Below are 15,048 nucleotides of genomic sequence, written 5' to 3'. Positions count from 1 at the left end.
CGTTCCGTGAATACACTCTGATCGGAGTGTGCTCTTCTGTGAGTACACTCCGCTTGCGATATTTAGATTTGGCAAAGTGCACATGAACCCAGTGACACCCTCCATAAGTGCACTCAAGTTGCCCTCTTGACAGGGGTGTAAGTCAAGTTTGAGAAGCTGGTTCTGGTTTATTTTGGGCATAATCACAGTGGATATGAATGCTGCCATTCACTAGGCAGGGTTCCCAAGATGACTTCACAGTTATCATTTTAAACCCGCAACAGCCAATGTATTATTTTTGATATGCCGAGTTTGGTACTTGAAAGGGCCGAGTTAAATGTGAGAAACTTAATGTAACTCCAATAGCAGCGTTTTTGACGCACTGAAGTGATACTTCATTTGTGGATAGCTCAGCAATCTAATTACTATGTAATTAATATGCTAATTAACTCTAATTGCTGCACCTATAGAAATTGATCAATTTGATTTACAGTTCTTCATGGCCTTAATTGTTTAACATTTTCATTGGGGTTCATCTACCAACATCATCATGCACCATTTAAAATGATGATTTGTCAGATTTCACCATTTTCGGCCGATTGGGGCGTTTGGAAATATAGGTCTTTAGCTGAAGATTTCATCAAAAAGCCACAGGCCTGCGTGGTACACGCAGCACAGTCCAAGCGTAAGCTGGAGAAGCGGCTCCATAGGAGTTCCATTTTCGGCACCACGCACTAGGTTCTTCGCGGCGAAGCTTTTTTCATGTCGTTTTCACGAAAACTATCCCAACTGTCTGCCCGGCGTCGACAGTGAGCTGCAGCTTGTCGTGCTGTCTACACAGTGGTCTGCTGAGCTGAATGTTGCCTGGTTGCAGCTGCGCGTGTAGCTCTACGAATCGCTTCTTCACCTGCGGCGCGTACCATGCGAGGATGCACCGTGACGTGTACCAAAGAGTAAACACAGGTATCCAGGACTATGTGGCACACATATCACATCCCTTGACCCATGGCACAGTAAGCTGCTGTTGATGATGATGGTGCTTTATTGGCATCCCCTTCAAAATGGATAGTGGCAAATAGATAGTCACTTAGCCTGCTTGAGTTAACCAGGTCCAGCTACATGCCGCATGCAACTGCTACATATCGGTGCACCTGGTGGAATATAATGGCACTGCAATGCAAAGTTTGTACGTGTCAACGCTAAGCAGCACACATGTCACATCATAAGAAGCCAACAAACACTGACACCAAGGACTACATTGGGGAAATTACTTGTGCTTAATAAAGAAACAATAAATAAATGGAAATGAAAGTGGATGAAAAAAACAACTTGCCGCAGGGGGAAACGATCCCACAACCTTCACTTGTGTCAAATGGCACGATATGATACTCATGATGATGGTGATGATTATGATTTAATGGCATTTCCTTTAGAATGAGACAGGTGAAACAGTTACCTAGCCTGCTTAAATTAATAAGGTATGCCACACACAGTTTTCACTACATCAATATTTATACATTTCCCTAATTTCCTCAAGACTCCCCTATCTACCTTGTACTGCTACCTATGCAACTGCTACATAAAGTGCCACCTGGTGCAAAATATGCGACTGCAATGCAAAGGGTGCACATATAGATGCTGTGTAGTGTGCATCTCGCATCTCAAGGCAAGTGGCACGACACGATGCTAGTGATGATGATGATGTATCTCGACGAGAAGTTCGGATTTTTATGGGGAGCGCAATAATCCTATCTTTCTGGTGCGTTCTGAGACTACGTCTGCTCCAGTTTGCAGTAGGTGTTCAATCTCTCCGTAGTGCCCCTTGGTTCATCATCATCATCATCAGCCTGGTTACGCCCACTGCAGGGCAAAGGCCTCTCCCATACTTCTCCAACTACCCCGGTCATGTGCAAATTGTGGCCACGTCGTCCCTGCAACCTTCTTAATCCCATCCGCCCACCTAACTTTCTGCCGCCCTCTGCTACGCTTTCCTTCCTTTGGAATCCATTCCGTAACCATTAATGACCATCGGTTATCTTCCCTCCTCATTACATGTCCTGCCCATGGCCATTTCTTTTTCTTGATTTCAACTAAGATGTCATTAACTCGCGTTTGTTCCTTCACCCAATCTGCTCTCTTCTTATCCCTTAACGTTACACCCATCATTCTTCTTTCCATAGCTAGTTGCGTCATCCTCAATTTAAGTAGAACCCTTTTCGTAAGCCTCCAGGTTTCTGCCCCGTAGGTGAGTACTGGTAAGACACAGCTATTATATACTTTTCTCTTGAGGGATAATGGCAACCTGCTGTTCATGATCTGAGAATGCCTGCCAAACGCACCCCAGCCCATTCTTATTCTTCTGATTATTTCACTCTCATGATCTGGATCAGCAGTCACTACCTGTCCTAAGTAGATGTATTCCCTTACCACTTCCAGTGCCTCGCTACCTATCGTAAACTGCTGTTCCCTTCCGAGACTGTTAAACATTACTTTAGTTTTCTGCAGATTAATTTTTAGACCCACCCTTCGGCTTTGCTTCTCCTAGTCAGTGAGCATGCATTGCAGTTGGTCCCCTGAGTTACTAAGCAAGGCAATATCATCAGCGAAGCGCAAGTTACTAAGGTATTCTCCATTTACTCTTATCCCCAATTCTTCCCAATCCAGGTCTCTGAATACCTCCTGTAAGCACGCTGTGAATAGCATCGGAGAAATCGTATCTCCCTTCCTGACGCCTTTGTTTATTGGGATTTTGTTGCTTTCTTTATGGAGGACTGCGGTGGCTGTGGAGCAGCTATAGATATCTTTCAGTATTTTTACATACGGCTCGTCTACACCCTGATTCCGCAATGCCTCCATGACTGCTGAGGTTTCGATTGAATCAAACGCTTTTTCATAATCAATGAAAGCTAAATATAAGGGTTGGTTATATTCCGCACATTTCTCTATCACCTGATTGATAGTAATATGGTCTATTGTTGAGTAGTCTTTACGGAATCCTGCCTGGTCCTTTGGTTGACAGAAGTCTAAGGTGTTCCTGATTCTATTTGCGATTACCTTAGTAAATATTTTGTAGGCAATGGACAGTAAGCTGATCGGTCTATAATTTTTCATGTCTTTGGCGTCCCCTTTCTTATGAATTAGGATTATGTTAGTGTTCTTTCAAGATTCCGGTACGCTCGAGGTCATGAGGCATTGCATATACACGGTGGCCAGTTTTTCTAGAACAATCTGCTCACCATCCTTCAACAAATCTGCTGTTACCTGATCCTCCCCAGCTGCCTTCCCCCTTTGCATAGTTCCCAAAGCTTTCTTTACTTCTTCTGGCGTTACTTGAGGGATTTCAAATCCCTCTAGACTATTCTCTCTACCATTATCGTCGTGGGTGCCACTGGTACTGTATAAATCTCTATAGAACTCTTCAGCCACTTGAACTATCTCATCCATATTAGTCATGATATTGCCAGCTTTGTCTCAACGCATACATCTGATTCTTGCCAATTCCTAGTTTCTTATTCACTGCTTTTAGGCTTTCTCCATTCCTGAGACCGTTGGTGACCCTCCGTTCCCCTTGGTTACCCAGAGTGTAATGTCGTCTGCGTATAGGGAGTGCAATAGGTTTCGTATTCCTTCGAGCAGCTGTGCCATGGGTATGAGCAAGACATTGAAAAGGAGGGGTGAGAGTACTAATCCTTGCGGCATTCCCCTGCTTGCCAGTGTGAAAGGGTCCGATGTGAGTGACCCGAAGCCTATCTCTGCCGTCCTAGCGGATAGGAAGGCTTTGATGTAGGTGTGGGTTTGCTCGCCTACTCCTAGATTTGAAAGGGCTTCCATGATAGCCTCGTGTTTGACTTTGTCGACTGCTTTGGTTAAATCCAGGGCTACGATTGCTTTGGTTCGTTTGCTGTGAATAGGGTTGATGACCTCCTCCGATAGTCTGTGCTTGAGGTCTTGTGTGGAGACGTATCTAAAGCCCAACATTGTGCTGGGAAAGAGTTCGTGCTTGTCCATGTGTTCTTGCAGGCAATCTAGAATCACGTGTTTTAGCAATTTGCCTAGGCATGACCTGAGTGAGATAGGTCTCAAATTTTGTATTTGTAGACTCTTCCCTGGTTTCGGTATGAAGGTTATCTTTGCATGTTTCCACGCTGCCGGCAGCTTGCCTTTTTCTCAGCATTGGTTAAACAGTCTTGTGATAGCGTTTATTGATTCCTCATCCAGGTTTCTCGCAGTTCGGTTTGTGATTCCGTCCGTTCCTGGGGCAGAGGATGTGCGGAGTTTGTGTAGCACTGCCCTCACTTCTGCCATCATTATTTCCTCGGCCATTCCTGGATTCGGAGGCCCTTTGTACTGTGGAAGCATTTCCTTGTCGGAGGTATCTAAACATTGCTCCTGAGTTCGTCAAGGAGTTCGTCGTCTTGAAGGGGGTGTACGTGTATAATGCGGCCGATGTTCTTCTTGTGGGCCATCTTACAATTTTCATGGTCTAGGAGGTACCTGAGTAGGTGCCACATGTCTTTTAGGCCCAGTTTTGCATTCATCTGGTCATTCTAATTTTCTTAACGTGTGTAATGGAGTTCGGGCTTTCTAGGGCCTGTCTTTGTCTGCTTGAAGGCCCATCTGTACAAGCAGTCTGACCACGTCTGCTTCCGCCAGGGATGGTGCGGAGGAGTGGCAGGAGGCCCACCAGCTGGAGGCCCACTCGGACTGGGTGCGGGACGTGGCCTGGAGCCCCGCTGCGGGGCAGCCCAGCCGCATTGCCAGCTGTTCCCAGGACTGCCGCGTCATCATCTGGACCTGCAACCTCAACAGTGGCTGCTGGCAGCCTCTGTTACTAGGCACCTTCGATGACGTTGTCTGGCTCATCAGCTGGTCCCTCACGGGCTCAGTGCTGGCTGTGTCGGGAGGTGACAACAATGTGAGAGCTGTTCTGAAATTCTAATGGCAGTGAACTGCAGCTGTGCTCTTAGGGATTGCGAGCAATGCTTTTATTAACCTATTCTTAGTTTTGATTGAATTTTATCCTGACTTTTGTGTTACAGCACCAAAACTAAATATGGCAGACCAGTTCTGCTGAATGCCACAAGGTAAAGGAAAGCGGCGAATTCTGCAGAGCTGATTTGCCATATTCAGACCCTAGCTGTGCTTCAGGTTTTTAATTAATCTAGTGTCACTCTGCAATCTGCTAGCCTCCCTGTTAAATGGCAGAGCAGCTGTCCCAGAAAGGCCCCAATTTTGACCCCCACCCCCCCAGATCAGGATGAATTTTTCTGTGAATGTAATGCTTTCTTTCAGGCAAACCTCCGTGAGGTTCCTCTGCAGCTTTCTGCTGCTGTTGGGTGGAATGCAGTATTTTTCTTTCGTGGATCTAAAATTACCTGTGTAAGCTAATGATCTGAATGACACTGTCAACGCTCTTGATTCATCATTATCATCATCAGCCTATCTTTATGTCCATTGCAGGACAAAGGCCTTTCTTGGCGATCTCAAATTATCCCTGTCCTGCGCTATCTCTTTCCAAGTTATGCCTCCAAAATGTCTTAACCCTTTTGCTGTCGGACCTTTCTGGCTGTGACGCACCCCCAGTGTCGGCTTGGTTTCAAGGAACGAGCATAACAGGGAATGAACATAGCAATTTATTTTTGATTATGATTGGTATACAAATAACATAGTTAATGTAATATGCACATTTCAGTGTTCTGCAGCTGTTTCTAGTAAACATCATCATCATCAGCCTGACTATAATATCCGTTCAACATCCGAATCAGGCGCTGCGGAATTAACCTCTTCCTCGCATGAGACGCTGTCCGAGTCCGAATCCAAGCTCGGCTCGTATTCTGAATCAGAAGAGCCACCGCTCCAATGAGCAGAGACGAAGGTCCCGAGCGCTCAGCCATCCAAAAGTAACCGCGCGCAGGGAGGATGCACTTTCAGTCGCCCGCACAACGGAGAGAAATGGGACGTTGTGTGATCAAGAAGACAGAGGAAAATGGAAAAGGCTAAAACAAAGTTCGAGGGGCCTTACGTTTACTGCTGCAAGCCGGAAGCAAGGGTGCAGCGAGAGAGCGAAAGCAGCAATCGAGTCACTCTTTTTGGAGAGGCAACGGCGCGTGCCCCTGAACTTGACGCATCGTAGCAGACACACGAACAGAAGAAAAATAGAAGCTTTCAAACCAGTGGAGATGGCAGAACAACCCTTAAACCAATAACCACACGCGCGCGACGCATGATCCAGCGAACGCGGAGCCACCGCGCCACTCAGCAAAGAGAGAGGGGTGAGTGGCAGTCGCACCGTACTCTTCAATACAGGTACCAACACAGTGCAGGGCGAAAATACGAACTTGTAGAAAGATTCAACAGATGGTGTGGCCAGTGCAGGAGCGCCAGCTTTGCGCTCAGGTGTGAAATTTTGAATGCACGATAGAGAACATACCGGTACGTCAGTGACGCTGTGGGGGGGAAGCGCGATGACGTACTGGTACGTCCGTGACAGCGAAAGGGTTTATTTATCACGCCACCTGATTATCTCCCGTCCTTCACTGCACTTCCCTTCTATTGGCACGCATTCTGAAGCTCTATAATTGTCCACCGGATATCTGCCCTATTTATTACATGGCCTGTCCAGCTCCATTTTTTTCCTCCTAATACCCACTAAATACGGCCAACCCCGTGTACTCTCTAATCGACGCCACTATCTTTTGGTGTCTGGTGTTATGCCTAACATTTTTCGTTTTATTGCTCTTTGCACGGTCATTAACTTGTTCTTGGGCTTCTTTGTTGCCCTCCAAGTTTCTGTTCAAAATGTTAGTGCCAGTAGAATGCAGTGACTGTACAGTCGAACTCGGTTTTATCGAGCTCGCAAAGAAACTCCTATCAATTTGATATAGGGCATTATTTAATATGAACCTGGGAAAGAATTGGGCGTCATAAAAGCACATACCATTTATCAAAGCACTGTATTGATGAAACTAGCTTAATTTCACATGAAATAGTCTAGTATTTTTTTCTGCTTGGGCAATTTCACTGCCTGCGATGCATATCACTGGCTGTGATGCACGCACTCTTCCACGTTGTCTGAAGAGTCTGAGCAGCTGAGTCTGCAACCTTCCACTTTCGCGCAGCAGCACTAGACTAGTACGAGTGCACGAATCGCCTCGGATGATGGCAGCAAAGGATCGTCATTGCTTTCCTCATTGTGCCCACTATCACTTGTACCTGGTAGGATGTCGGCAATGTAGTCTTCATTTTCGGGCTCTCCTGTGGTCATGACACCATCACGCACACTGATTAACTCGTCGACCACTGATCCGTCAACGGCTTCCGGAAATTCTGATAGCTCACTCCAAGCTTCGGCGACAGCAGCAATGGCTTCGTTGCACTTATCAGAATTTACCGTCACCACCAGGCACGCGGAAGCCGGCACGTCTGAAGCAATTCCAGATTAACTACTTGCACATGGCTGCCTCGACGTCTCCGTGCGTATGCATCGGGTGCCACGGGCGCCGGGACGTGAGTTTGCTTTACCCTTAATCTTCCCTTTATTTTTCAAGATTGGGCTGATTGCTCCTCGGAATCTTGCATGCTGTGGCGACATCCGACTTCTCACCGCGTTCGACTCGATTCACGATTTCAAGCTTCACAGCGAAAGGCAAATTTTGACGCTTCGCCCTAGCCGTCATGGCAGCACTACAGAAAAAGGCCCACAAGGCGTAAACGCTATGAACAAAAAAAGCAGCGAGACCACTCGTACTTCCACCATCTTGCACAACCAGTGCACAAGAGCCTGTGATTGGCTGTCTGAGCAAGTGCTGCGAGTGGGCTGGGGTCATTTTTTGCAGGGTGGTGTCCACGGCTCGCACGACACCGCACAGTCACGGTAGGCAGAGTGGGTGGATGGAGCCGCGCCACGAGGGAAAGCCAACTTCTGGGGCAGTCTTGTGCCGCCCCGCAGGGGCGTCTGCGTCAGCAGGCGTTTGGTGTGTTGCGACACCACGTACCCGAGCACACGAGGGTTGGACCCTCCCGCGTGTAACCGTGCGCGGCTTAGTCGTGTCTGGGGAAAGGGGGATCCTGGGGGTTGAGCCGATGCCGGGTGTTTGGACCTTTAAGGCCCCCCGGCGGAGGCAACACACCTCTTCGGCCTCTGCTTCACACAGACGGCACCCCTGGACTGACCCACCCTGGGGAAATCGGTAGTTGCCTTTTCCTTTCTCTTTCTCCCTCAAATCTTCGCCTTTCTCTCACTTTTAATCTTTCTTGTCCTCTCTTTATTTTCGTATTACTTCCGGCTTCATAGGCAGCAAGGGTTAACCTTGTGCACTATATCCAGTCTTGGGTATATGTATTTGGTTATAACGGGGTTGTACCGCTGGCGTGCGCAGAACTGAATATTTCCTTCCTGTGTCGTCCCCTGGTTGGGCTCCATGGTGGGCGGCGGCCATCCCTGCCGAAAACGCCATACTTCTAATGGCCACTTCTTTTCCCCGACTACCTGATCGCCCTCAGAAACGACGGCGCACCGAAGATATTTTCCAATTTCTTGGAAACAAACCGCCAAACTTTCCCTGATTCCATGTAATTCCTTCAAACAAACCTGAAAAGACCATGAGAATGATTTCTCCTTTCCTCGTATCTAAGTATCTCACTGAAACTCTTGGTACAGGTTATAAAGCATCGAAACTGGCTAGCGGCGATCTCCTTTTGGAACTCCGCGATCCGAAACAGTTTGAAAATCTTCCTAAAGTTGAGTTGTTTGGGGAAATCCCAGTAACAGTAACCCCACACCGAACTATGAACACCAGCCGTGGTGTTGTTTCTGACGACAATTTGATGGAGCTCACAGAAGCCGAACTGTGGGAAAGCTGGAGTGAGCAAAACGTGATCAATGTTAAAAGAATCATGCTAAGGCGCGACGGCAAGGAGATAAAAACCAAGCATATTGTACTGACTTTCTCCTCAAGCATTCTACCTGAGACACTAGAGGCCGGCTATGTAATGCTACGGGTCAGGCCGTATGTTCCAAATCCTCTCCGCTGCTTCAAATGCCAGCGTTTCGGCCACAGTTGCCAGAACTGCCGACGCCGGCAGACATGTGCAAAATGTATTTCCCGTGACCATGCCTCTGAAACGTGCGAAAACGCTCCACACTGCGTCAACTGTGATGGCGAGCATGCCGCATACTCGCGGTCATGCCCGTCTTGGAAGAAAGAAAAAGAAATAGTCACAATCAAAGTAAAAGAAAACATATCATTCAAAGAGGCACGCAGGCGGGTTGCATACCTTCCTAAGGCCAGCTTTGCCGAAGTGGCGCGTCAAGGGGCAGCGTCACAACGGCCTCCGGCGGCTGTCCGACCCACAAGCCGTGAGTCGGCAGTTACGCCACCTGCCCCCGCGGCGGTTGCAGCTAGCGCTGCTCTGTCAACCCAGCAGACGGGGCCATCGACCCCGAAGGTGGGCGCAGCTGAGGCTGCCCCACCTTCAGTCACATTGGACACAAGTGTCCAATGTGACCTCATTGTAAGGGGGTTTAATCGCAGTGAAAGTCTAGTGTAGTCTGTATTGTGTAAAGCTTGTCTTACTTGCCCCATTGCTGCAGGTGACCTTGTGGAAGGAGTCTCGAGATGGAAGCTGGGCATGCATCAGTGACACGGGCCACGAGGATGACCGCACCAGCGAGTACTCGGACAAGAACAACGGCTAAGGACCTGGTTTGGCCACACAGGCTTGGCTACAAATGTGGAAGCCGATCAGTGCGCCAGACGTCCGGCCCCCGAAGGTGCACAGCGTACAAACCTGCTATGTTCAAATATACTCTCTGGCTCTGGTTAGGCATGCACAAGATGGGGCTTACACGACCAAGGGGCTACATTCAAATCTCGATATAACGAACCACGCGGGACCGCTAAACATCGTTCGTTATTTTGAAATATTGTTGTAATAAAAAGCTTGCGATCATAAGCCAGTGTACAAACCTAGGAATGAAAATGAAGTACCTTGGCAGTAGAAGCGTGTGCAGACAAGCATACTCTCAAATAAAGATGTTTCACTCAATTCAAAGCTGCTTTATTTGAAGAAATCAGTGATTTTCTTCTGGCGCGTGCAGCATGCACGACCGATTAGGAATGCGTCTACATCTTTCACTTTACACAATACCTCATCTGGTACATCGTTGAACCGAGCGATAAAAGTGCGAACTTTGTTCCTGCGCACTAAAACATCAATGTTCGACACGATCTCATCTTCTGTGTTTGGTGACCCACCGACGCCTTCCTTCGGGTCATCATCATCACTGGAGCCGTCGCGAATGCAGTTAACAATCTCTTCCGTTGTCAGGCCCACCGCCGTTAGCGGTGCACGGTCACTCTCCACTAGCCGTCGAAGGAAGAGACGGCGGGCAGCAGTTCTGCAACCTCGGTCCACAGGTCTTCTGGGTTGTTGTTGGTCACCTCCAGGTTCTCGTCAAGCTGCACAGGCGCCTTGACAAGCCTTGCTTGTCGCCAGCAGTTGCTAATGGTGGACGTCTTCAAGCTCCACCAAGCTCCTGTGAGAATTTCCGCTGTGCTGACGAATATTGATTGCAGTTTGCTGCTTTAGGCGGTGGTTGATAATCAACTGCTGCACAAGGCGCTTACAAAATTCTGATTTCACGCTCTTCGTAATGCCCTGGTCTAGGGGTCGCAGCAAGGACGTGTTGTTTGGTGGCAGAAACTCCAAGCGAACGTGCGTCAAACGAACATTCACAATGTGAGCAGAGCAGTTGTCGAAAACCAGTAGAATTCATTGGTCATCCCACCTCATTTGGTCGTCGAGTTTGATGAGCCACTCGGAAAAGAGTTCTCTGGTCATCCAGGCTCATTTATTGCCGCAGTAGTCGTACGGTAACGACATGACGTTTTTCAAGCAGCGAGGCTTCACGTACTTGGCGATGACGAGCGGTTTAATTTTCTTCGTGCCTGTTTCATTGCAGCAGAGCAGGACTGTCACGCGAAGATGCGACTCCTTCCCTCATTTGCACTGCTGCCCTTTGAAGTGCATCGTCTGGTCTGGCAGGAGCTGATAAAAACATGCGGTCTCATCCGCACTGAAAATATCGTCTTCAGAGTACGATTCAGCCACCTCTAGAAAATGGTCATTGAGCCAGTAATCCATGCCTTCTCTGCCAGCAGCCTTTTCCTCAGCCGAGACTGCTTGCCAAGTTATTCCGATCCTTTGGCGGAAACGAAAAAGCCAACCCGCACTGGCGTCAAACCCAGTTATTTTAAGTGCATTGGCAAATTCGCGGGCTTTTTCTTGGAGCATCGGGCCAGACACGGGAACACTTTGCAGTCTGACATCTTTGAACCACGTGAGAACAGCTTGGTCCACATTTTGAAAGTTTCCCACTCGCAGCCATTTTCTCGTAGGACCGAGTTGCGATTCCCGGTGAAGCTTGACAGTCTTGTCTTGGTCTTTCAATATTTCCATTAAAGGAGAAAGATCAGGGTAGCCATGGCAGCTGTCTCGGTTCTTTGCATTTTGTGCCCTAATACCCAGGACTCTTACTGTGGCTGCAGGTTCGTGAGGTGTGAGCACTCTCCGCTTGCTTTAGCTCTGACCTTGCCCTTCAACACAACCGCCTAAAGTTCACAAGGCGAGGGTGCCCCCGGACGTGAATGACACAACCTGTCGGCCTAGCCCTCAGAGCAGCCAATGTTCTGCCTATAGATGTGAAGGACAACTGCAATGACAACTGTGAAGCTTGCAAGGCTGAGACAATATATTTCTTCAGTGGCATAGAATGCAGACTTGCCTTGCCACAATAATGGTGACTGCTCCATAGCTCACAAGGGTAGGATAGCAAGCCTCCTCTGAAGGCTGATTGTGCAGGCCCTTGAAGCCACCAGCTGTGTGCCTGCCAATATTCTGCGCCTTCATCATGGTGGGCACTCCAAAGTTTACAAGGCTGGAACGCTGAGGTCATCCCATTTGAAATTTGGAAGCTTTGCCCTTGAAGCAGCCAGCACTGTCACAGCAGTATCAGTAACCGCGAGGGTCAGTGATGTTTACAAACAATTATGTAGCATCCTTGGCTGTGGACTTGCAAGTGCCCTGGAGACAGAAAAGACTGAAATCGGGACATTCAGCAGCTGAGAGTTATGGGAATGTTCTTGCACACTGACATCAGAGAAGTCACGAAGAAAAGTGATAGAATACTTTCATCTATTTCCCTAATAGTTGGTAAGTTCTACATAGTTTGCTTACATCTGCAATTGGTGCGACGACAAACTAGACCACCAGATTCATAGCCCTATTAATCTGGATCAACAAGAGTGATGTAGATGCTTGTGAATACATTGAATTGGACATCTGTTCCTGTAAAGCGAAGCTCCAGGGCTGATTGACCAAATTAGACATGAAACCATTGTACACATCCGCTGTGCCATCAGGCACTTTAATAAGTAGGCCATAGAGCTGTGTTTATTCACATGATGAGAAGATGCCCATTGATAATGATGAAGCTAAGTAACTCAGTCTAAAGAATGCTGCAAGAAATTAGCATTACTTGAGTAGCGATATTCTCACAGCAAATAGATGCATTGCAGAAGTGACAGTCATAGCTCCAAAAGCACAGAAACTCGCAGAGGCGAATCTGAATAATTGTGCCACAAAAGCCATTCTGTTCTCTCTCGGTCAATGCGTGCTGCATTCTGTCGGTCAATGCGTGCTGTCTCTGCCCTGAAGACGGCCACAGCTTTCCTTTAACAGGGACTGATAGTCCACGTGACACCACTGTAAGGAAATGTTGAAGATGTGTCATAAAGACAAAAATGCAAAACAAAGGGAGGAGGGGAATGAAGCTTGCAGAAAAACGAGACAAGGATTGTTTGAGATAAGGTGTGGCAGTCAGGATCAGCCACCAGAACCAGAACAATAAGTCAAAGGAGAGTGCACTTTCGTGTGTGATCAAACAGACAGGCATCATACTGAAGCCATCAAGAAGTGCGGAAGGACGAAGTGAAGGCACTTCGCAACTTGGAAAGACAGAATCACATGCTCGAATGCAGAAGCATTGCGGGAAACAACTCAAGCCTCCGAATGCAAGAAAAGAGAGAAATATAATTTGTGTTAAAAAAAATTATTTCCTTTCAAACACAAAGTTAATATAACACTGCCCAACCACACAATACAGAAAACATTATAAACAGCTCCAAAATTGCATAGCTGCAAACTCGACCTTAAAGCCTGAAATAGGTGAAAAAAAATTTTTTCCTTGTGAGCAAATCAGGATGTCTGGCTTGGATAAGTTGAATATGTGCAGTGTTGGCTTGGCAGAAAGATTATTAACAGAAAGGCTATTGATTAGTTAAACTTCTATAGCGGTGACCGAAATATGATTTCGGCAGTGGGAAAGAAAAGAACATTTGTGTGTAGTAGTGTGAGAGTTAGGCAGAAGTGGGCAGAAGTGCAATGTGTAAATGGGGTCTATTTTGAGCAGAAGTGCCAAGATATAAGTTGCACTGGTATTGCACTGAGTCGGGTTATATTGAAAGGAAGCAACAGCCTGCCCTTTTATTTGCATAGATTTTGCCATACACTTTGCCAACACTTGCATGGCTGTCACACTACTGCATACCTCGGCAAAGCCAGATGCTGCACAGTCTGTTTTCAGGTGATGGATAAACGCTGCATGTGATAAACATTGTGTATATAAGGCAGCCATTTATGTCTATCCACCAGCAGGCATATCTGTATTTTACGACTGTGCGCAAGTTTATTGTTGACAGATACCATATGTTGTGCATAATGTAAAGTATGTCCTTGCATTCATGCTGGACGGCAGCAATATTTTTCTGTTCTACCTCGTCCTCCCACTCTAGGTCTTTGTCCAGAAAAGGAATTCCTACTGCTTGAGTGCCCATGACAGAGTCGATGCTGCTTCAAGCAAGAACATTTCTTGTGCCAGTTACTGTTATGCAAGCCAATATTTGCACAAAAAAAAATGGTACTTAGCTCCTTCAGATTTTTCAAATAAAGTACTTTACCAACAAAACTACGCCCAGGGGCAATCCCCCTTCCACTTTTCTTTGGCATTTACAACACTGCCTCGGACCGTAAATTCAAAGCACCTGATACATTTTAGGCCGAACGTCTGCAAAGTTCCAATTGAAGAGGTACCGACATGATACATCTTCAATTATTCGTTCTTTTTTTTTCTGTTAAATTAAGGCTCTAGAGCTCTAAATAAATAGTAACAAGTGTTAGGGCGGTGAGATTTAGTATAATATCTTTCCTAGAGCCGATTTCGGTTTTGTTTTCTAGGAGGATACTGTGTCGTGACATCACAACACTGTATGTGGTCACGTGGGAGAAGGACATTGCGATATTTTGACCCGCTCTGGAGGCCTCCGTCTAACTCAGTCGACTCGTGTGCTGCTACTCGTGAAGGCCAATGTAGCAGCATAGCGGACGACCGAATGAGCTAGAGCGAGTGTCGTAACATTGCGATGTACTGCTCCCACATGACCATATACTGTGTCGTGACATCAGGGCATAGTATCCTTCTGGAAAACAAAAGTGGCTGTAAAAAAGCTACTGCATTAAATTATTTATGGCGTTTTGAGGCTTCAGCCCTCTAAAAACGGGGCAAAGTCAAAGTAGCAGCCACAACGCTGTCTGTCGTCTTCTCTCCACCCATTTTTCAGCACTGTTCAACTCCCTTGTAAACGCGCACTAAACAGCTCAATTGACCACACTCGTGCAGTATGTGCTACCAAGCGCGTTTTTAACCCCTTCCATGCCACACCGTTACCCGATGGGGGCGAAAGGCAAAAGCACCCTTGTACTGTGCATTTGGTGCACGTTAATGGTCAGAATTAATGCGGAGTCTTCCACTACAGCCTGCCTCATAATCATATTGTGGTTTTGGCATGTAAAACCCCAGCATTTTTTTTCATTCTGACCAAAAGTGGCCAAAATATTTTTAAAACCCCAGTTGGCAACATGTTTTACCTTCTCGGAAAGAATCGATTTGCTCCTGCTTACGCTGTCCCATGGATTTTGTGTTGCCATCGATCAAAAGCCTGACTAAGCACC

General features: G+C 47.1%; 1 protein-coding gene across 2 annotated transcripts in view; it reads left to right on the top strand.

Moving 5' to 3' along the window:
- Positions 1 to 10,026, top strand: part of LOC126529676 (protein SEC13 homolog) — a 45,959-nt gene extending 35,933 nt beyond the window's left edge. The window contains exons 7-8 of one of the 2 annotated variants that reach the window (XM_055069975.2): positions 4,633 to 4,883; positions 9,572 to 10,026. In XM_055069975.2, coding sequence (XP_054925950.1) covers positions 4,633 to 4,883; positions 9,572 to 9,621 — 301 coding nt within the window. In that variant the 3' untranslated portion in view covers positions 9,622 to 10,026. Of the gene's footprint in view, positions 1 to 4,632; positions 4,895 to 9,571 lie in introns of both variants that reach the window. The other variant, XM_050177189.3, reaches the window with a different exon arrangement.
- Positions 10,027 to 15,048: the final 5,022 nt, after the last annotated feature.

Source organism: Dermacentor andersoni, chromosome 9 (assembly GCF_023375885.2).
Source record: "Dermacentor andersoni chromosome 9, qqDerAnde1_hic_scaffold, whole genome shotgun sequence".
NCBI classification, from domain to species: Eukaryota; Metazoa; Arthropoda; class Arachnida; order Ixodida; family Ixodidae; genus Dermacentor; species Dermacentor andersoni.
This window is presented reverse-complemented; position numbering and strand designations above follow the sequence as displayed.